This window comes from Macrosteles quadrilineatus, unplaced genomic scaffold, assembly GCF_028750875.1.
Source record: "Macrosteles quadrilineatus isolate MER2022 unplaced genomic scaffold, UCM_ALF_1.0 Scaffold_2__2_contigs__length_208266976, whole genome shotgun sequence".
Taxonomy (NCBI): domain Eukaryota; kingdom Metazoa; phylum Arthropoda; class Insecta; order Hemiptera; family Cicadellidae; genus Macrosteles; species Macrosteles quadrilineatus.
The window spans coordinates 7,902,476-7,926,609 of record NW_026542595.1 but is presented as its reverse complement, the minus strand read 5'-3'; the positions used below and the strand labels follow the sequence as shown (position 1 = coordinate 7,926,609).

General features: G+C 33.7%; 1 protein-coding gene across 2 annotated transcripts in view; it reads right to left on the bottom strand.

The window, feature by feature from the left end:
* Positions 1-9,212: 9,212 nt before the first annotated feature.
* The window catches only part of LOC128985809 (esterase FE4-like), a 41,729-nt gene continuing 26,807 nt past the window's right edge, over positions 9,213-24,134 (bottom strand). Inside the window, exons 7-11 of one of the 2 annotated variants that reach the window (XM_054405694.1) lie at positions 23,717-23,885; positions 21,831-22,012; positions 14,979-15,126; positions 13,389-13,521; positions 9,213-9,499 (exon numbers count right to left, since the gene is read on the bottom strand). In XM_054405694.1, the coding sequence (XP_054261669.1) occupies positions 9,322-9,499; positions 13,389-13,521; positions 14,979-15,126; positions 21,831-22,012; positions 23,717-23,885 (810 nt within the window). In that variant the 3' untranslated portion in view covers positions 9,213-9,321. The remainder of the gene's footprint in view (positions 9,500-13,388; positions 13,522-14,978; positions 15,127-21,830; positions 22,013-23,716; positions 23,886-24,134) is intronic. The other variant, XM_054405695.1, reaches the window with a different exon arrangement.

The following is a 24,134-nucleotide window of genomic DNA, read 5'->3' as shown; positions in this document are numbered from 1 at the left end:
TTAAAAAGATTCACTATTTCATTGCATACGTTAAAACATTATTTTTTTAATGTTATTACATTTTTTTTACCCATTATAGGTTGAAGGGGGGGATATATCCCCCTGATCCCCCCCCCCCGTATCTACGCCACTGATTGTGTGGTCAGTGAGTGTTTTATAAATAATTCTTTCCGTGAGATTGTTGCGTCTAATTTGAGTCGATTCAATTGCTGCTTCGTTCTGTAGTGCTATGATTGGTTTCGATTTAAAGGCTCCTAAACTTTAAATCCTTAATGCCTGATTTTGGATTTTTCAATTTTGTTTAGAATTTGTTTGGGGCACTGATCAAATAGGAAGGAACAATACTCCCATTTTGGTCTGATCAAGCCCTTGTATATCTTCAGTGCAAACTGTGGATCAACTCCTTTTCTTCTGCATGTTATCATTTTCAATATATTGCCGTCTTTCTCGCATTGCTTTGTTATGTTATTTATGTGGTCATAGAATTTGTATTTATTGTCAATTGTAATACCCTATAAGGGTCGCCATAGATCTTGACCGATGAATCGGCACTACTATATCCTACAAGTTTTCAACAAGCTATCGTCGGACTGGCTGTTATTGAACCGCCACGAGTTTTATGGCCGTCCCGAGATACTTGAACTGCCACGCGGGTTCTGCAGGTAGCGAGGGAACTTTTTGAAATATTTATCCCTCCAGTTTCCCACTAAGACTAGGAGTCAAGATTCAAGGCTACTGCGAGCAAAAAACTATGTACTTCATAGTACAGAAACTCAATGTTAAGTATTAAGGATTTCGTTTTCTCATAGTTACTTCCTATTTTTTTTTTTTTTTTTTTTTTTTTTTTTTTTAACATACTACGTGTTTATTATATTTAATTTGTGTGCCAACATAAAAAAAACTTCAATGATGTTTATACGTTTATACGTCAGTATATATTCTATACTAACTCTAAAGTTCTGTAATTTATCACCCTTAATATAATATTGAAGATACATAAGCTGTTAGATTTGTTTTGGTTTTAGTTTGTTTGTTTACTTTTACTTGAGTTAACATTTTGATTCTCCCATAGATTTTTTCATTTCAGGGAAATGACCTACGTTTTTCTTATAATGTGGGATAGTGTTAAAACTTTTGAATTTTGTTTTAATAATTGTTTAATTATTATTTCAGCACTGTATATTTTAAAAACACAGCAATTGATGTTGTAGAGAAATGTTGCATATATCCTACTCTATAATACTTATAATACTAGCTATGTCTGTTTGTTTGTCTGTCTGTTATATATACTGTACCTCAAAATCCAGCGGAAGGATTTTGACTAATTTTGGAATTAGGGACTTATAGCCCTAAAACCGTGATTGGTGACAGCCACTACGTTAAGAAAATTCGTATTTTACTACACAACTAATTTGAAAATTCATAAATTTAATATTAACGTTATGAGTAATTAATGCTAGTTTGCGCAATTTTAAGCGAAAATGTTCAACATCGTTAACAAAAACATAAAAATATAATTTGAAATATATAAACGGTATGATTTTTCCACTGTTTCTACAAAAGTATATTCATAAAACTATTCTCATGCGCTTTTGAATACCGGGTTCAGAGCCTAGGTTGAGACAGCTACGGATTTTTGATTGGCTATCCATCATTGCCTTCTTTATCACATAATAGGCACACTTTCAATCGAAAATTTATCACATTCATCACGCATTACAAATAAGCTATTAACTCTTATTTAGAATTTTTCAATTATATAAAACTGCCCAACAGAATATTAAATAGTACCAATATTTACATTGCCCGTTGTTTTTTAAGTGAACTGTCACCATATCGGCTAAGAAGCTCTGATATAAAACCAGGTTAATTTGAATCCATTACAGAATGTGCTGTCATTATACATTCTAGAACTCAATTATTGGTAATTTGACCGAATTCGTTTGTACGTTAATTCAGGTCTTTGTGTTAGCCTCATTTTGGACCTGAAATTCCAGCCCGTACATCGAAATTTTTGTGAACACTTAAGTAATTTGTACAGGGGGTAAAACTCCAACTAAGCTACACAAATAGTTTTTCTTGAAGGGGGGTTGAAATTCCAGGCCGTACATAGCCATTTCTCTGAAATCTTAGAAATATGTAAAGGGGGTAATCTTCCGGCAACCCGAAGAATTCACGCATAGTAGACGGCGTGGTATTCGGTATATGCCTAGATTTGTACATAACTGTTAACATAAGCATGCAGTAAGTAGGTAAATTTTGTTTTCGCGTAAATCCTCAACATACAATTTGCATCTTTACTATAACGAATTATTTATTGATAACAAGCTTATATCAACTATGGGATGTTCAACTTTGATATTTTTATATTTATACCAGGCTTGTTTAATTCTTGGCTCTAAGATATATACCAACAATAAACCAACTAAAATATACAGGGTGAATTTTAAATGAGTTCCCCCCCTACTTTTTCCTACATTTCTTAAGATATCAACTTCGGACCACGTCAGATCATTCTATTGTAGTAAGTACTTCATTTTGACTGGATAAACATTTTTGGCCGCCATCTTGGATCCGCCATATTGGATATAAATTTTTTTTTCAAATGTAAAGGTAGGGTTGTGACCCATTGTTTCAAACTAGAATTTTACGCTGATTACAATGCCGCAATTAGTTTTAAAAAATCTTGATCCGTTCTAAAGTTATGAGGACTTTTTATAACTTTATTTTTAGCCCATTTTAACATTGTGCATTTACAAACTAAGACCATAATCTCAAAATAGTGCTATATAAAGATAAGTATACACCACCATTTATTGTCGACCTATTATCACTTGGTTATGACGGATGTATTTTTTTGGCCGCCATCTTGGATCTGCCATTTTGAAATGTGATAAATTAATTTAAATATGAAGGTGGTATTGTGACCCATCATTTCAGACTACTTTTTTATGCTGAATTAAATGCCGCAATCCGTTTTTGTTTCTCAGGCTTTCTTGATGAAATATTAAAATTATCTTACTTAAATTTCCAATATTTCAAAAAACAAATATGAAAATGCAAAACGGATTGTGGCATTGAATTCAGCATAAAAAAGTAGTCTGAAATGATGGGTCACAACACCACCTTCATATTTAAATTAATTTATCACATTTCAAAATGGCAGATCCAAGATGGCGGCCAAAAAAATACATCCGTCATAACCAAGTGATAATAGGTCGACAATAAATGGTGGTGTATACTTATCTTTATCTAGCACTATTTTGAGATTATGGTCTTAGTTTGTAAATGCACAATGTTAAAATGGGCTAAAAATAAAGTTATAAAAAGTCCTCATAACTTTAGAACGGATCAAGATTTTTTAAAACTAATTGCGGCATTGTAATCAGCGTAAAATTCTAGTTTGAAACAATGGGCCACAACCCTACCTTTACATTTGAAAAAAAAAATTTTGTATCCAATATGGTGGATCCAAGATGGCGGCCAAAAATGTTTATCCAGTCAAAATGAAGTACTTACTACACTACAATGATCTTACGTGGTCCGAAGTTGATATCTTAAGAAATGTAGAAAAAAGTAGTGGGGGAACTCATTTAAAATTCACCCTGTATAACAAACCAGTTATTTTCCAGGACTCCATGACCTAATGCACAAAACTGATACAAAACTTTCGATAAGATAGCTGTTTTTAATAAATTGTACAACCATGTTAAGAACTAATTATGACAACTTAAAAATATTTCAAAGGTATCTGTAATAGCTATTTACCTTACAAGTGTAGTAAGAGCGTTTTTACGTCACGCAGGTGAATGTTGTGCAACGAGCGGAAGCGAGTTGCATAATTTACCGAAGTGATGTAAACACGCTCTTGCGTAAAGTGTAACGTACAAGATTTTACCTGACCCGACAATATACAAGAGGTTACGAGCAATATTTTTCATTATCCATTTCACTCATCGTCTAACAGTAACGTTCATTTACAAACAAAAGCTAGGTAAGGAAAATTCTTCAAAACATAACAATAAAATTCAAGCGCACAGCTGATTTCTAGCGTTGAACGTCGTTGGCTCCATAGAGGTACATTTTTTAAGTTAAGCACTCAATGTTATTTAAATGGGTTTCATTACATCACCGAGTGAGTTTTTTTTCAACTTTACATCACTCGAGAAGTAACGAAGTTATATACATCACGCTTGGGATAGGGAAGTTTAACATGGCGGGTTAGGTAAATGTATTAAAGGAACCATGTTATGATTTACATTTACTGCAATTCTCAAGTCCACAATTGTATCCACATTGCCCGTCAGTTGTAAAAATAATCACAGTTCAAAGTCTGTGATATATTTGACGTATAGTTGATAAGGGTGAAACAGATTTTTCCTACAGTCACCCAACAAAGTTGGCTTCCTTGCACTGTTTATAGTACAGAAAGCTGGTAATTGCTGCATTTACTTACTTTGTCACACGCTTTATACTTTGTCGTACGGTTCATGATTTGGCGCACATCGTGATTCTAACCAAACAACACAAAACAGCGTGGTTTTGTTATGCACGTAATCTGGGTACGCTTGGAAATAGGTTGGCTACACTTAAATACAGGGTGACCGTTAAGTCTTAGGACGACTTTATAACTTTTAAACGACAAACGATATCACAACCACATTTGGTATACCGTTACTGGAAATTGTAAGCTACTTTTCTGTGTACATGGTGGTCGGATATCACCTTTGGGGTACGGCCCGTCGGGGGTCAGAAGAAAATCTTTAATGACAGCCTAGGTCTACTTCAACTGAAAACAATGCCGCAAACCGCACTTTTATTCTGCGCTAATTATATACTTATTCTGCTAAAATAAAGGTTTATTCTGCGCAAAATGGCAGATGTTCAAAGATTTTCAAAATTAGCCCATTTCTTTAAATTAAAACACTTTTTTAAATCTTTAATTAACTGTCATTATTTAACGGATGGTCCTTTTGAAGTACGGTTTGCGGCATTGTATTCTACTAATAAATACCTTTAATTTGATGTGCATATCAACCCATGCTTCCATTCAAGATTTACTTCCGACTCCTTGTGGGCCGTCGCCCTGAAGAGTTATTTGGATCACTGAATGTGAAGTTATGGGGATCATTTTAAAGAGAATTTTAAGTAAAGAAGAATGCCGCAAACCATACTTCAAAAGGACCATCCGTTAAAAAATGACAGTTGTTTAAAGATTTAAAAAAGTGTTTTAATTTAAAGAAATTGGCTAATTTTGAAAATCTTTGAACATCTGTCATTTTGCGCAGGATCAACCTTTTGAAGTGCAGTTTGCGGCATTGTTTTCAGTTGAAGTAGACCTTTAAAATGATGTACAACTCAACATAGGCTGTCATTAAAGATTTTCTTCTGACCCCCGACGGGCCGTCCCCCAAAGGTGATATCCGACCACCATGTACACAGAAAAGTAGCTTACAATTTCCAGTAACGGTATACCAAATGTGGTTGTGATATCGTTTGTCGTTTAAAAGTTATAAAGTCGTCCTAAGACTTAACGGTCACCCTGTATAATAATACTATGATAACTGTGTACTATGATAGCCTGTACTAATAACTACAGTTTGTTGCTTGAATTATTATTGTTCCTTATATCTTAACTCTTATTCCATACTATATCTAAGTGGGATAATGGAGGGATAAATATTTCAAAAAGTTCCCTCGCTACCTGCAGAACCCGCGTGGCAGTTCAAGTATCTCTGGACGGTCATAAAACTCGTGGCGGTTCAATATTCCCCGTCGGACTAGTTGGAAGGGTCGGGTCATAAAGCCACCTATTGTCCACCATTAGGGCGGCTCGACCCTCATTAGTGCCGCTCGGTCGCACTCAGTAAGGAATCTAATACCATAAAATAATTCTCTCAAGGAATAAAAATAGTTGAAAATAATTGTGATATTGAGATTTACCTTGAAATTTCGAGTATTTTTATGTAAAATTTGGAGTAAATCGGCCAATTTTCACATATTAATTTTTTCCAAAAGGGGTGTTTAACCAATAGTTGTCGAGTAGAGTCAAAATTTGCAAGAAGTAACTTGAAATTTAAAGACGATAAAATGATTATTTTCAATTGTTTTTATTCCTCGATTGAATTTTTATTCCTTGATTCGATTGACTAAGACGTCGTGCTGACTACGGCTCAGAGAAGCGTGTAGCCTATACGATTGTAAGGTTTTATAACGATTAAACATTATTTATCATGGATAAATTTCAATTGATTATGCCATTTTTATATTTATATATTTATCGGATTTGGATGTTTTAAAGTGATCACTGCCCTAAAGCTAACATAATTTGTTTGAAATTGGTATTGTAATATATCTAAATATTATACAGAAAAATCGGTTTAAATGTTATTTTTGGAGTTTATATAGGTGCGTTCGAGCCCAATTTAATACAACTCAAGTATTAGTACGTACAGTAATATCTCATTATAAAAAACGGTCATGGCGTAAAAAATTGACAAAAAAACAAGTACAATAACAATGCTAATAACATCAATATGGTCATTACTTACAACAATTTCCGGACTTCAAATTTACAATGGCATTCAGGTCAGCGTGATACGGAGGCAGACGAAGAACCGTATGACCACTGTCATTCCCCTCTAAGATTTCGTCTAGACTGTATCTCGTTGGTGGTTTATTTTGCTGGATTAGGTTGAGAAGCTCTGCCTTAAACATTGTTGGTGTGAAATCTATGTTGTGTTGAGTCAACCATGTTAAAGTGTTAAAGTTAAAGTGTAAAAACCCAGAGGTTGGGGCAGATTCCCCGATTCCCGAAAGGGTGACATGAGTCATAAACAAGCATCTGGCAACAAACACATTTCTCGATAAAGGAAAGAGAAAGCAAACCTCCTGCAACGTGTTTCCCTCTTACAAACCCCAAAACGCGACAATAAAAAGGTTTTACAAAAACACAAGTTCATTTCAGATCACTAGACTAATAATTCGTTTCTTTTAGACACCATGTTTCTCGTTCATACGATCGATTGATAGTCCAATTTATTTTGAGCGGGAGTTTTCATGACAAGATAACAAAGTTAAAAAGGTTTACACAATTTACGAGAAAATAGATCATAATGTTATATTTCTGAACACCACTTACCATCTTTTTTGTATTTTTGTCGTCTTGTGAGTAACAGTATAAGCGTAAATATATGTTTTAAGTGTTATAAGACGTATCTTTTATTTACTTTCCGTATATATATATTGTAATAATCGTATGGTTTTTAAATAACTCATATGTTTTGAAATCACAGATTTTTTAACTTTTTTATGATATAAATTTAACAAACTGTGTACAAATTTGAAACTTTGTAATATAACATTTGACAATACTTTCTTAAATTTGATAGGGTTCTCGTAAAAATTGAACGAACCGTTTTGAATGTGTGGGTGTGATACCGTAAACTCGAGTCTACACTATTTTTTCACGGGCAGTAGTTGTAGGAAACCTATGTTTTCAGGAAAGTACCCGCACTCCTCCCCGCGCCCATCCCATCGCCCGCCAATCCATCGGTCAAGATCTATGGCGACCCTTATAGTAATTTAATTTGATCTTCCATTGGGATTTGACATCCATTCATTAAGCTTGGAATTTCTTTTTATTTTTTCTAGATATTATGATAGTCTTAAAATTTTCTACATTGATTTCCAAAAAACATTTCAGTTAGTTAATGTGAGATATTTGTTAGGGCTATCTGCATATACTCAGTAGCTTGTGTTGCATTTTTGTTTGATGCATATACAGCGTCATCGTCTGCATATTGTAATGATATGACTCCATCAGGTAAACAATTATTTACCTAACCCACCATGTTAAACTTCCCTATTCCAAGCGTGATGTATACAACTTCTTTACTCCACGAGTGACGTAAAGTTGAAAAAACTCACTCGGTGAGGTAATGAAACCCATTAAAATAACATCGAGTGCTTAACTTAAAAAATATACCTCTGTTTAGTACTAGCAGTTTAGCAAATTTAAACTTACTAACAAAAATCTTTATGTTTGTTACAGATAAACATGAAAAACTATTAACCCAGGCAACCACAAGGTGATAAAAGGGTATTAAATTCAGAAGTTTGTGTACAATTGACTAGGTACATGGTGTTAAAAAAAAGGGGGGCCATTTTTTTGACACTTCAATCATCAAAATCGGTCCAAAATTGAGGGAGGATTTCTGTTCACAAAAATCGGCTTAGCGTATTATATATATAGAAAATAGATAGATAGATAAGATTAAAATATATTTATTAAAAGATTGTAAATTAAACATAGTGTTAAAAAACCAAAACAATATAAATTTGAATTTGATTTCTGTACATTTAAAATGGAGTCAACATTTTCATATCCCAGTAACCAAGCTTTGTATTCTTAAAAAATATGCAAATATTTTTAGAATTACTATTCATCCCTGAAAGCTTAGAGAAGATTCATCCAGACTATGGTCTTACTGAATCGATGTCCCAATGTAAGTAATAAAAGTTCAAGCATATTTGAAATGTTTGTGTAATCTATACGGCTACACATTTTTATTCAATGTTAATTATATCAAAGATTTATCATTGTTAGTCAACATTGCTCAGGTTTTAGTTTGTTGTTCTTGTTGTCAAGTTCTTTCTATTAAAGTAGTAATCTTAGGCCCCATTGCATGTTTGGCTTGACCCTTAGTTATAGTAACATTGAGTAAGTATAAAAAAATAATTTTAAATTGGTTTGTTTGGACCGTTGGAAGCAAAATAAAATAAATAATAAATAAAATAAAATATACGATAATTAGGTAGATCAGGAGAGACTGTACAGGTGGAACTGAACTGTAGGATTTAATTTATAAACGATTGTATTGTACCTCCACCTCTATCGTTATTTGATTTTATATAACTAATAATAATATTAGTTATAAACCAGTTCAGGGGCAATTCCACATCTTATGATGTCATAACTATATGATTTTATATAACTAATGTAATCAGGAATAAACTTAATTCAACTTGTGTGATTTTACCTATTAAATATCATATAGACAGGCTAATGGGAGAAAATATGCGTCAGATTACTGATACTGTTTATTTAATTTGAATTCATCCACAAATTTTGAATAATAACTCTTGTTTAATGCTCAATTAGTTTTGGTTAGTTTGTAGAGGTATATTAAACACTGTACTGTACAACAATAGTCACAAAACTGTGTTGGTATATTCTCTTTACAAAAATTGAAAAAAATATGGTTTATAACACATATTGCAAAATTTATGATTAAATCATCACAGGAAAAGCTTAATATTTTAGTAGAGCAGTTGTCTGTGGGGTCCATTAAGAGGCAACTCTGACTCCCAAACATGCATTCTCTGAGGGTAGGGAAGTCCTTCCTCCATTTTAGGAGGGTTTTTAAGCCTCAGAAACTGAAGATGACCCTGGGCCATTGGTTGCCATGTATCACTAGTTTCAGAAAGTGATGGTGTTCTGAAAATAGTATTATTCACATTAACTTAGTGGCATATTAACACAAGTACTCACCTTAAAAATCAATCAATTTAAAAATGCAGTAAAATGGCATTATATTTCTTAATTGTTAGGTTTTTATACCTTTAAAAATCAACCTCCTTATAAGTCAGTGGTGTAGCCCGTATTTTCCTTTTGGGGGGGCCAAAACCGGGAGGGTATGAAATACCCTCCAGGATGAAGGGGCGGTTCAGAGTCTCCCCAAAATTTTGGTATTTTTTTGTTGGTAATTTTGGTAGGTTCTAAAATGGACTTTATAACTCCTCTGAAGGCTCTAAATTAGAGAATAGACTTGGTTACCTTTAGTTCAGAAATATTTATGGACAAGGGACAAGTAACCAAAACATTATTACTATTCAATTTGTATACACTGATTTAAACGTTTATTTTGAATGCAAATATATATTGAGGTAACAACTGTATTATCTACATTCCTAAAGAAGGCCAAGTAAAGAAGTAATATACATAACCGATACAGTTTAACCGTTTCTTAATAGTTAAAAAAAAAATTTTGAATGTATTGGTATACCACTTCAACCCTTATCTTTATGTCCTTCCATAAAGTGTTTTTGAGGGAACGGGTTGTTTTTTAAGTAAAGATAATATAATACAGCCAATAAAAAAATTCTAACTAGCCAATACCCTTCTAAACACATAAAATAACTACCATATAAAAAGCAAATAATGACATAACAAAAAAATTGTATTATAACTAGAGGTGTACCAGCCTGAGATTTTTGATCAAGCCAAACTGGAGGTAATATCGTAATGTTCGTAATCGTAATGTAAAAATATCGTAATAGCGATACATTATCGTAATGTTCTGGAATCACAGCAAAATCTTGAATATCCTCCTCAGGCATGGAAACACCATCATCGTCTCTCGCAATCACAAAAACCTTATCGAAGTCCCCACGATCACGGTAAAATCACGAACATCCCCGGTCTCCCACAGTCATGTGGAAATTATCCTAGTCTTCTGCTATTGCGGCAAAATTCTTATAATCTCCTACGGCCTTGTCGAGATCATCTTTCATTTCCCGCGGTCATAGAAACAATACCGTAGTCTTGCAAGATCACGGGAAAAGCAGTAATTTTTCGATCACGCAATCTTTGCAAAAGTATCTATCTGATATCGGTACCGGAATCAACTTTTGGGGTAGCGGATTTCTACCCCCGGATATTTACCCCCATGAAAAAACGACTACGTCATTTTGACGTCACAAGGGGCGGGGCCTATACACGGTCGAGACACTGCCCGCGACTGGAAATCTACCCCCGGACATATACCCCCAGACATCTACCCCTGGACATCTACCCCTGGACATCTACCCCCGGAAATCTACCCCCCGTGGTCAACTCTGCCACGTATCGGCCAATATTCATTGTTGTAATTGATTTTATTAATTGCTTTATGTAAAGCAACGGCTCTTCGGTTAATCATTACCCTCTAATATCTGGTATTTAAGCATGTGATATGTCATTGCCTTGATTAACATTATCTATCATTTTCTTCCTAATGAAATAAGCTGAAACAGCCCTTTTTCACCCGAACTACTTCACCGATTTTTATGATTGAGGTGTAATTTTAAATCTTAAGATCCAGCGCAACGCAAAATGGTAATTAAAACGATATTTCGATAAAGGGCTTCAAAAGTTTTACCCTTAAGCATTTGATTTATTTCCAAACAGTCATTTAAATGGTTGACCAACTTTCACCTTCACATACAGTAACAGCTAACGGCGCATGCATGAGCGCAGATTGTGAAATTTAATATATATCATTGAAGGAGGTTATTTTCTGATTACTAGAGGTAAAAATACATTGCAATTAAATGTTGATAAAAAGCCTGCCACTGGTTGATCAATATATTAATTAATTATTTAATTATCAATTCCTCTCTAGTAATAGGAAGTAGCCTAATCCCATGGTCTGACTTGATGGCTTTATAGATTTCAATCTCTTCAATGCTATTTAAAAAACTTCCTTTTCTTGGCCAGAGACTCGTGTAATTAAGGTTTTATTTATTAGATGGTCGATGAATGTTGATTTTGAATCTGATTTTTTACTGGATGGGATGGGTTCTTTATATCTTATATGAAATAAACGAGTTGTTTGGCCTATGTAATATTTTTCACAGTCATCGCACTGGAGCTTGTAAACCCCAGTTTTGTCCTCCTTCCTGATTGTTTGTTTATTATTATTTTCCTTTAGCATTGAGCTCAGTTTGTTGTTTGCTTTAAAATGAAACTGTGACATTATTTTTTGCCATTTTCTTCTAAGGACGAATCTTATTGAGACTGTTGTTCATTAGGTTGAGCTGTCTGATAGTAACCCGACTAACCCGACATAAAAATTTAAAACCCAGACCAATCCACCCACCCTTGAAAATGTTTTGAAAAAATAAATAATAATAAAATAATAATAATAAATAATAAGGAAAATAATAATAAACAAACAACCAGGAAGGAGGCTGTAACTGGGGTTTACAAGCTCCCCCAGTGCAATGGCTGTGAAAAATATTACATAGGCCAAACAACTGGTTTATTTCATATTATATATAAGAAACCCATCCCATCCAGTAAAAAATCAGATTCAAAATCAACCTTCGCCAACCATCTAATAAATGAAACCATAATTACATGAGTTTTGAGAAGAATTTAAAAGTACTGCATTTCTGCCCAAGAAAAGGAAGTTTTTTAAATAGTATTGAAGAGTTTGAAATCTATAAAGCCATCAAGTCAGAGCCCCAAAAACTTTTAAATGAACAAACCTTGTTTAAATCGAACATAATATACGACGTGGCGATTTGCACCTACAATAAATGAAAGGCAAAAATACAATCGGCATTGTTCTGGTAACGGGAGGGGGCAGCAAGGTCAGCCACAACCCCAGTCATGGCAAAACGTTTGCCCGTGTCCTGTGTCGTGTGTGGAACTAGTTCCCGAATTTATAATAATCGTCTGTCAATATGTCTCGTGTTTTATTTATTTAAGTGTTAGTGTTTTTGTGTGTTTCTAAAACTCGACGATCTTGCAAGAATGACAACAAAGAGCCTGATGATAAGGTTATAACCTTGAAACCAGTTGCTCAATACAACAAATTTAGGATCATGACAGAAACAGGTAATCTTACCATTTTAATATCCAAGAAGTATTCCTGGACCAAAGAACATCAAAATATATCAAAAATTTTGGGGGGCCCTGAGGACCTTCCCCCTGGATTACCCTACTGGTGTAAGTCCTTTTTCATAACTCTTTTTGTTTGAAACTAACTCTTGAGTTTTGAAAATAATTTGGTAACTTGCAAACTTATGAAAATTAATCAAATCTTTATTGTAAAAAATTAAAATAAAATATTTCTATGGCCTATGTCATAACAAACTTATATTTAATACCTTAATTGTTATTTTTTAATACCCTGGAAGTAACCTACAGGTCTTCCATGTCAATGGTAAAACAGTTCAAATATTGACATCATACATTGCCTAACCTGTTCACAATTCAACTATAATTGGTTGGTTAACCCTGTTAAACAAAAACTTATCGACCAATACTAGTTAATCTCATACCCACAACTGATATTACAAACACATATTTCACATTATGGTCCATATGGCATTGATGGTGTCTTGATTTATTAATCAATCACTGATAATTATTGATCTGTAGTACCGTATATCGAGAAATTCAATTTTAAACTACAGTTAAAATCTTTTAATATGCCCTAACTTGGTCTCAAACGTAGTTACTATGTAATTTGAAGTAGTCAACTACATTACTATGAAAAGTATAAACATATTTTCTATATGTTTACAAGAGAGATGAGAGCAAGTCATACTAGACTCACCCAGTCTTAGCAAAGTCTGTGTAGATGGATGTCAAGGTACGGACCATGTAAGCTTCAGGATCTGTCTGATTGAAAAGTGGTGATCTGTTTGCACTGAAGAAGAGGTACAACAAGTCATCGTGGTGTCCTACTCCTGGGAAATATAACGATACATTTTATGTAACATTTGTAGACTATTTTGATACTTGATTTTCTCTAGAATTAAATCAAAATTTATAAGCAATACAAATAATATTAGCTCCTCAAACCTGCTGACTTAGCAAATTTCCATTTTTTGACCCGATTTTCTCTGAAATATACCATTAAACATGTTAGATTATTTGTTTATGTTTGATGGAGTGTTTCGTCTTGGTGACGTTTGAGTACACTGGTGTCAACTCAATGTTTCACTCTTATTTAAGGGTAGATTTTACAATTTGTATGCACTTTTGTATAGTTAACATAATTTGGACAGCTGTATTCAGGGAAATGTCTATCATAATAAATTAAAATTCCACCAAAACTTTAATAATAAAAGCCAAAATTAGTTGTACATAAAACATGAGTTTCCTATATATTGCTTTTACAATCAAAATAAACTATACCAAAATATGGCTTGGTCCCCTGATACAAACCCTCCAACAAGTTAATTACAACAGTTTACTTATTCTCCATGAGATTAACATGGGAATTTTAAATTTATAGTTTTTAAAATTTTCTCTCTGACTGTTAGATGTACAACGCCATTCAGTGTATTAAATTATTTGTTTTTTTTTCTCTACAAAATGGTTTGGAAATAAACTAAGAAATGTTATATTTTGAGGTTCAAAAATAGGAAAACCCAATTTCTACCCCATAACACCTGTTCCCATAGTCCTATCATGCTGGTTTGCCAACTCAACTTGTTCCAATAAACGAAGGTTTACCGGTTTGTATAGAATTTCATCACAGTCGGATTATTTTTCATAAGTTATCATGCTAATGGACATCATATGAATTTGAACATATAATGTTCAAACAATGTTGTAAGATAATTTACAATGTTGAGGTGTTACGATAATAGCTTAACTATTATATCTGAAATTTGCATAAAGGGGTAGAGTAGTTAATAATTAACCAGAGTAATCAGTAACAGCAACAGGCTTGCCTTATGAGTATATTGGATGGATATCAATACTGATATATTTATATAAATAAATAATGAGATTGTACGTTTGTATGTCCAACTTAGGGGTGCATTTGCAAAAGACTATTCCAACTTTTATTCCCACTGTTTCAGAAGGCCAGGACCGTAGCTTTGCAATTTTTGTCTCATCGCGGCCTTCTATTAGAGAAAACTATGGTTCTACCAAGAGGTAGCTACAATGCATCTTTTCTTCTATGATTGATTTTGAACACTGCAAGTAGGCTTCAAATCCTAAAGTAAAAGCTTGTACCTTTTTTGGGTTTCATGCCTGCTTATGATGGAAAGACTTGATGTTGGCAAAATTTTACTGTTATCTTGTGACTTGCACTTGACATAACAAATTTTACATTGTGATAAATTTAGTATTTTTGTTATGCTACACAGCATTTAAAATTAAACTCATCAAGAATATAAGCATGACTTACCATAAGGAATGTTGGTGCCTAATTTGTATCTATAACTATATCTTCCATCAAAATCAAACAAATAGAAGTAAACTGGTGCTGAACTTTTTTCTGCTATAAGTTTCCCAGCTTGGTAAACAGAGAAGATTATCAATGAATCAGCATACAGCTGTGGACAGATTACAGAGTAAACACAGAGAAGGAAGATGCTTATGGGATGACAGTGCACTTTCAACTTTGGTATGTTGTGTCAGAAATATACTTGTGATAAGCAAAGACGAGCCCAAACGGAGAGCACTGTGCAGAAATTCCTATCGCACAGGGAATAGGTTCCTCACTCACTGTGAGCGTTGTAGTACATGATGGCGAGGGTTGGGTGTTGAAAATTGCCCTAGACACCAGAACTAACTTCAGACACCACTTAAGTGTACCATATTAAATGTATCCTTTGTACTTTACATCTCTGTAGAGTGGATAAAGGAGTTAAGCCTCATTGAAAAAAAACCTTTTTAGTTCACAATAATCTGATCAATAAACAGTGTCATCAAACTGACACATACTTTCTTTCATTAGCTTGTCAACAAATCTTATAATGGGTACAAACGGTTGGAGTAACTGTGATATTTAATAACAAAATTACAAAAATTACAATAACTTTTGAGCTGTAATTTTTACGGAAATGGGGGTTGTACAGTTTCTCAACCTCCTCAGACCCATAGGAAAACTGAGAATTTTATTTTTGTAATTTTTGTGTATATTTAAAGGAAATAAATAAAGTAAACAAGAAAAAATTTTTTTGGAATTTTTTTTTTATTAGAAATGTACAAAACAGCATGTAACCTATTGGTTACATCGGAACTCGACCAAACTCATTTTTTTACACACGTAAATCTTTAACTTAGGAACCTGGTCATTATAACTCATGAAACAGTTTAAAACAGTTCCTATTAGAATTTAGACATAAGAAAACATTGCAGGTGCTGCATTTAATGCGACATTTAGGACTGTCACATCCTGGGAACCGACATCTAGAAGGCTTCACATCTGGAGGAATTTCCGGTAGATGCTGAACCTTGCTCTTCCGGACAGCATCTGTTGGCAAAGGAGTTTTCCTTCCCGAGGAAGAGGTTAGAGGCTGTGGATCATCCTCAATCTCCTCATCGTCCACTGGTTCTTCAGTTTCTGACGCCAGCAGGTGTTGAGCCACATCAAAACGAAAGTCGAAAAAATCAAACCTGTCTCTTCGAGGAGTTCCAGCTTGTTGATCGGCTCTTCTTCTCTCAATCCACCCAGCTGCCAGAGAGAAATCAATCAGATGGCTAATTAGCCTAGTGGTCCATTTTTTCGTCCTAGCAGCAATTCTATAATAGGATATCATCCTATCTAGAAGGTCGACGCCACCCATGCATTCATTGTATTTCTTTATTATGTAAGGTCTTTCGACTTGTACATACCTTTTTTCCTTCTTGCACCACCGTCGACAAACATCTTTTGGCTCGCAGCCATGTATGCTCGATGTCAATAGCACCGGTTTGTTGTCGAACCATTTGACGATGGCTATTTGTCCATCATCTCGAACTATTTGGCACATATAGCCTCGACCACCTCCCCTCACCTCAGCGTCAGAGTACATTTCTCTGTTTTCTGGCATTCTGTCATTTATAAGTGTGCCAGTACCTTGAAAACCCCTGATGTGAAGTTCATCAAGTAGTTGTATAGAGGTAAAATACCTGTCCATAAAAATTGAAGTACCTTGCGGAAGATTCTTTGACAGCCTTACAATAATTTTACCCCCTATATCTAAACCAGGATAGTTCAGTTCAGTTTCGTGCAAAATACTATCTCCTTTGCCCTCGTATAGGAAAAAATCCAGTGGCAGCCCGTCTGGAGCACATACAACCAAGTTTTTTAGGCCACAGGGGTTAGGTTTTCCTTTTATGTGCTGCCTCATTTGTGTGTGACCCCAGAAAGGCACCATTTGCTCATCCATCGATACCTCGTTGGGTCGAGGGTTCAACAAACAGCTAGCTCTGACACTGTCAATTACTGGAGACACTTTCCAATACTTGTTTCTTGCCTTTTCTTCATCGCTTACGTTAGTGTAATCACGACACCTTATGTGATTTCTTATAAGAAAGTACTTATTTCTCGGCATGGCATCACTAATTTGCGGAATCCTTGTTCGAGAGGCCCAGTACATCTTTATCCTGGGATATTTCAAGTACGACATCATTATTGTGATACCAAAGAACTTCTTCATGTCTGTAGTTGTGATTTGTATTTCTTTACCAGTGGAAGAAATTATATTTTCATTAGTTGCTGTAGCAATTTGACATAGTATATCATCAGGTATGTACTTTTGAAAAAGATCTAATGGCGACGACATGTTATATTCAGGATTATGGCCTCCAAAATAAGGTGCAGGTGGCAAAGGGTAAAAGTTGTTGCTTACCTCCCATTTACCATTAGTTGGCAACGGTTCCATTGCCCTCAACGTTTGTTCACGTGGGTTTGGTCGAATTGACTTACGACGCTCTGCTCTTGGTTTTTTTGTCTTAGTGGGTAGGCCTACCTTAGCCCGTTTCCGACTGGAAACTCTAGATGGTGCTGGGCATCTTTTAGATTTATTCAAATTTTCACCAGAAGGCCCAGGGACTGGCCCTACAGATTGAGTCGGTTGAAAACACAGAGGTGTGTTACCTTCATTGGTTGGTGTTACCTCGGTTGGTGTCAAACCATCAGCTTCGTCAACATGAGGTTGTTCCACGATGACTTCATCAGGTTCGTCAACAGCTTCTTCAAGAAGGTCTTGGTCCTCTTCAATTCCAAGTAAGATATCGATTCTCGGAGGTGCAGAAACTTCAATTGATCTTCCATCATCGTCGTCTGATAGGTCTTCGACGTCTGTTAGCTCGCTAAAGTCGTAGTTGTCGCAAAACTCCTCTAAAACCCCTGTAAAATAAAAATATATTACTAATAGGATAAAAGCATACACATAAACAAACACACACACACACTCACACACACAAAAATCAGACATAACACATGACAAAAATCCATAATAATAATATTACATGTAAAGATGCCCGAAACATAGAGTTCCAACGTAACCAATCGGTTACAACAAACTTTCAGGGCCATTACTGCTGACTAAATAAATATTTATTCTTTGTTTGACAGTTCCTATTTCACAACCATATGTTTAAGATTATTGTAATTTTTGTTGAAAGATTTACACATACTAAAAACAATAATAATAATTTACTTACTTTGAGTAGAACTGGGATAAGCCTGAAACTCGCGATCCGCCATCTTTCATTCTGTAAAATGAACTGAAGATGATGAAATAATGAAATATAAAAATTCCCAGTATGTGCTGCAACCTAGCGGAGACAGCGGGAACTACTTGCAGTCATCTAACTCTAACAGAACATTGTACAGATTTCGCTAAATATTGTAACCTATAGGTTACGTGGGAACTGAGGAGGCTTTAGAGTTAAAAGGACTATAACATAATAAATTTAAATCAAAATTGTTTGAGTAGTTTTTGTAAAAATTCGATTTCACTGAATCTGAATTGTTATGGAGAAATAAGCACCAATAAAATCAAAATTTCTAAAAAATAAAAAAAAACCACCTGGAAATACTATAGATTAGGTACTAAAAGGATTAATAACACGAATACTGGAACAGACCCAGTATGGATCATATAGTCCAGTGAATAGAGGTACCTATGTTAACTTACAAACAGTCGGGTAAGTCAAACTTTTTTATAAGTTCTCTAGGATGGTAAGTAGGTGTTTAAAATTAAAAATAGACAATTTTCCCCCCTCCTATATCGGTAGGTTTCTCCGCCGCCATATTGAAAATTTGAAAAAAATCTGTACTTTCTAGAGATTTTCGCCTATATCTCCATTTTGGTGCGTTTTAGCGAAAGATATGTAATGTCAATGTTGTAGACATTTAAATTTCCTATAACATAAGTATAACAATTTGGTTCTAAGACTTATGGATGTACAAAAATATTACAATTTTTGTACAATAAAACGTCAAGTTTTTTGTTATTTTGACAAATCTCTATTAGTCCAAGCAAATTAAAAAAGCTGACACAGGGAATGTTTAAAATAATTGCAAGAAAAAACGTTTTATGGTTTTATTTTGTAGTGTTGGGTCTGTAGAGAAGTAAAAGTTGAATATTAAAAGTTGCCAAAAATCGGTCTACAGAAAACCTCCTAAAATCACAATTAAAAATTACGACTTTTCCAACATTGGACAAATTTGAAAAAAATATTCCACATGCATATTTTATTCAAAATTTTTTGAGATATTGACTTGGGATGACCACCCAAGTTTATTGAAACATTCATTTACATTTACATTACTTCATTTACATAGGGAACTCATCTTTGGCCGCCATCTTGGATCCGGCATATTGAATATAAATAAAAAAAAATTAAATGTAATGATAACGTTGTGACACATCATTATAAACTAGATTTTCACGCTGATTTTAATGCCGAAATCTGTTTTTAAATATCTGTTTACGTTTTGAAGATTTATTCAAACGAAAACTCTCCCCCATACATTTCTTTTGGACGTTTCGTACATTGAAGATTTTTATAGATTATTTTTCTTGTATCTCCAGTTCTTATCAACGCTTGCAGTTCAGTCTAGCCTTTAAATATTCTGTGATGTAAGGGCTTTCATTTGACCTATTGATAATTCAAATCGAACGAGTTAGCAACGAGATACAATTCCCAAAACAATATGAAATTTAACTTTTTTTAAATTTTTATCCCGCATTGTTAATACATCACCAAGTTCTTTGTGGTATCAAATTACTCATTTATTGTTTTGATTAAATTTTATTAATCATTTAATAAAATCTGGCAAATTTAAAATGAGCAGAATGCCTTCATTTAACATAAAATTATTGTTATTTTGAAATTTGTCTTTAATTAAATACTTATATCCCCAATTATAAATAACTCCAAAAACTCTTTATGGTCATAAATAATTCGTCAAAGTATTGACTTTTATTTTAGCTAAAGATTACTTATTGATTGTTATTTATAATTGGGTATATATGTCTTAAGCCAAAGACAAGTTTCTAAATAAAAATAATTTAATGTTAAATGAAGGTCCACGACTCCCTTTAGATTAGTCAGATTTTATAAAATTAAAAGATAGATTAGTGATTAATAAAATTAAAAGCAAAACTTTACTAAGTACATTAGTGATTCAAAATCAGAAAGAACTTGGTGACGTATTAACAACTCGAGATATAAATCTTTTAATAAAAAAAGATTTCTAAAAAGTTAAATTTAATATTAGTTTCTTTGAGGATTGTAGCTCGTTGCTAACTCGTTCGATTTGAATTATCAATAGGTAAAATGAAAGCCCTTACATCACAGAATATTTAAAGGCTAGACTGAACTGCAAGCGTTGATAAGAACTGGAGACATAGGAAAAATAATCTTTAAAAATCTCCAAAGTACGAAACGTCCAAAAGAAATGTATGGGGGAGAGTTTTCGTTTGAATATATCTTCAAAACGTAAACATATATTTAAAAACAGATTTCGGCATTAAAATCAGCGTGAAAATCTAGTTTATAATGATGTGTCACAACGTTATCATTACATTTAGTTTTTTAAATTCATATCCAATATGCTGGATCCAAGGTGGCGGCCACAAATGAGTTCCCTATGTAAAATAAGTACTAACCACCCAATAAACTTGGGCTGTCATCCCAAGTCAATATCTCAAAAAAATTTGAATAAAATATGCATGTGGTAGAAAGTACTGATTTTTTCAATTTTTCAATATGGCGGCACGGATGGGGGAGAATTGTGCATTTTTAATTTTAAACACCCTACTTACCATCCTAGACAACATATAAAATATTTAGACTTACCGGACCGTTTGTAAGTTAACCCCTCTATTTTCGTCTCTATTTACTTGACTAATAATCATAATCTACAAATGATGTAACTGTCCCGAAAATAAACATAATTTAACATTGCTGCATTAACTGTCTAAATCATTATGTTAATGCTATTAGTATAGGAATTGGGTCAGCAACGTCATTTGTTTATGTTTATGATCTATATCGGTTCTGTTCAAGTATTCGTGATTATTATACCCAAATAACCTATTTCATCAACATTATTGGAGCACAGGTGTGGTCAGTCTGTACACATTCACAGAATCATACAGGCACACACACACATTAAATGTTTTTTTACTTTTTGGAGTTTTTGGGGAAAAACGGATATTTCCACTCAAACTCTAAAATTTTGACGAAAACAATACTTTCTCCATATGAAGGGAGAGCAATACTATTTATAGGGGGAGGAAGTAAAAGGGAAGCTTCAATCTTTAGTCTTTTTGGTGAAAATTAAAGAAGCAAATTTTTTATAGTTTTTGGACTTAAACCAAACGCAACTTCCCAGATTATAGAGGCGGATCCGCTAGCATTTTGTGCATGTCCGCTTAATTATTAATTATATATAAAGCTTATAATTATAGCCTACCCATTATAAGTGGATATATCCGCCTATAATTTTGGCTCCGTGTAAGGTAGGCGGATATATGGAAAAAATATTTTGGACAAAAGTGCTGCATAGGTAAACTATTTACAACTTTCTATAAAATACAGATGCATAAAAGATATTTTTCAGTTTTTTTAAAATTAATTTTGCATACATATAAAGTTTTAGGCCGTCCAGGAAAGGGTAAAGTTCTTAAATCATACAAATTTTAAGAATACTGGAGTTTTGATTGCTTAGTAGCTTTTTTTTTGTACTGAAAATTTATTTGGTAGCTATTTTAATTGTGTTATATTACAATTAATATTTAACAGTATACTTAACCTCCCCCAGTTCCTTCTCACTGTGGTTCCCAATTGGCTGATTATGGAAGTAGAAGTCTTTGAAAGCATCACTGATATGTTTAGACACTATACGAGGTTGCCTCGGATAGTGAAACTCCCATGGTGCAATATCATCAAACTCTGTATTAATACGATGTACATACGTCTCGTTGGTTAGCAAGTCTGAAATACAATTTATAAAGAAAGGTAACATTTTAGTGCTTATAATAAAAAATAGCAAAAAAAAAAACAGCAAACCTGCTTAATCTGCAGGTTTGCTTTTTTTCCACTATTAGTGAGTTCTTATTTCCCTAATTTGATTATCAATTTTAATGACATTAGGTTTCATGAGTACCTAGGTTTGCTGCTACAGTGAGATTAATAAAGTGAGTTTTTATTAATAGCTTAATTTAAAATAAATAAATTTGCGACGTTTCATTAAAATATAATCACAAACATGCAAACTACAACAGTTTATGTACTCTCCGTAAAAATAACATAGGAGTTTTAAATTTACAATGTTTTGAATTTTCTCCGTAACCAATAACCTTATAAAAACACTTCAATTATTCACTAAATTATTTGTTTGATTAAGATCTTCAAAATAGTTTAGAGAAAAATTTGGGAATTTCATGTTTTGAGGGTCAAAAATGAGGGTCAAACATAAGAAAACCCAATTTTTACCCCTTAAATCACCCCAAAAACCCCGTTGCCATGGTCCGACCATGCTGGTTTGCGAACTTGTTTGAAGAAACGTAGGTTTAACAAGGACAATACAAATAAAATAAAATAAAATAATTATATATTGGCCTTGTTGAACTTAATTATATAAATTTAATTATACACTTCATTATTTTATCCTTTGATAATTTTGACTGAACTTTTATGAAAGTTGGCATGATGGCATGTTTGTAATGGTAGAAGATACCAATTTTTTATGCGAACTAGCATGATCGGACTATGGGAACAAGGGTTTATGGGGGGTTTTATGGGATGAAAATTGGTTTTTTCTCATTTTGGACCAAAAAACATAAGATTTAGCAATTTCTTTCCAAACCATATTGTGGAGCTTAAAAAAACCAAATAATTTAGTATATTGAAGTGTCATTATGTGCCAAAATGTTACCGAGAAAAAAAACAATTAAAAATTAAAATTCCCACGTTATTCTTATGGAGAATAAGTAAACTGTTGTATTTTGCTTGTTTGTGAACATATTTTGATCAAATTTGGAAAATTTATTCATTTCATACTAAACTATTAAGCTATGTTTCATAAAAAAAACACGTTTTTACCCTCCCTGTTGCAGCAAATCTAACAACTCGTTCAACAAAAATGCTATTTAAATGGGGAATAAATGTGATATTTTTAAGGAGATATTTTATAGTAAATCCAATCAGGCAAATGGAAACTCGCTTGGTCGGCAGGTTTGCTGCAGCGGGTTATTATAAGGTAATTGGTTACGGAGAAAATTCAAAACATTGTAAATTTAAAATTTCCCATCTCTTACGGCCGCCATCTTGACGATGTCATTACAGAGACCGAGGTCCTTAAAAATTGGTGTCTGGTCAGTTTTAGGTTCAGAAACTTGTATACTATAACCAGCTAAAATTGCAGCCTCCCCGCTAGAACTGAAATATTCTGCCACTATATGCAACTATACAACCCCACTAATATATTTTTCCCCATCAAACATATGATACAGGTATGTATAGTTTTTGTTTATTTGTTTTTTGTCAAACTAGGTAATTTTGATGAGCAGGACAAACTAAAGTACAATCGTAATTAAATTACTTCGTACCCCAATTACACAATTTAGTTACATAACATTGGTGACAACATGTACTTATTACAAACATGACTATATAGGCAGTAACTCTAATACATACATTGTGCTCTCCAGTTAAACTCATCTCTTGTAAAACCGGTTATAAGTGGCACTTGAGTGAACTGCTTGGTTCTTATCAATTCAATCGGATCTTCTGTCAGGAAGGAGTTATTTCCTTTGTGCTTCTCTACAACCGGTGCAAATAAGGAAAATGGAGGCTGCAGGGTATCCTGTAAAGATAAACATCAGATTCACTTAGTAGTTGTGTTTAAATATGATTATACATTATGCTTAAGTTAAGTGGTATGAGATTAGAATATCCAGAAAATGTTGTTTCCAGCTATTTGCACATAGGGGTGAGGAGCTCGGCAGGCCGCGAAAAGGTATAATTAGTTTTAAGTTTGAGCCATTGAACAATCCAAGACACGTGAGTCATGCGTATGTTCAAATGCACATCATGCGGACCAAAGGGAAGAGGA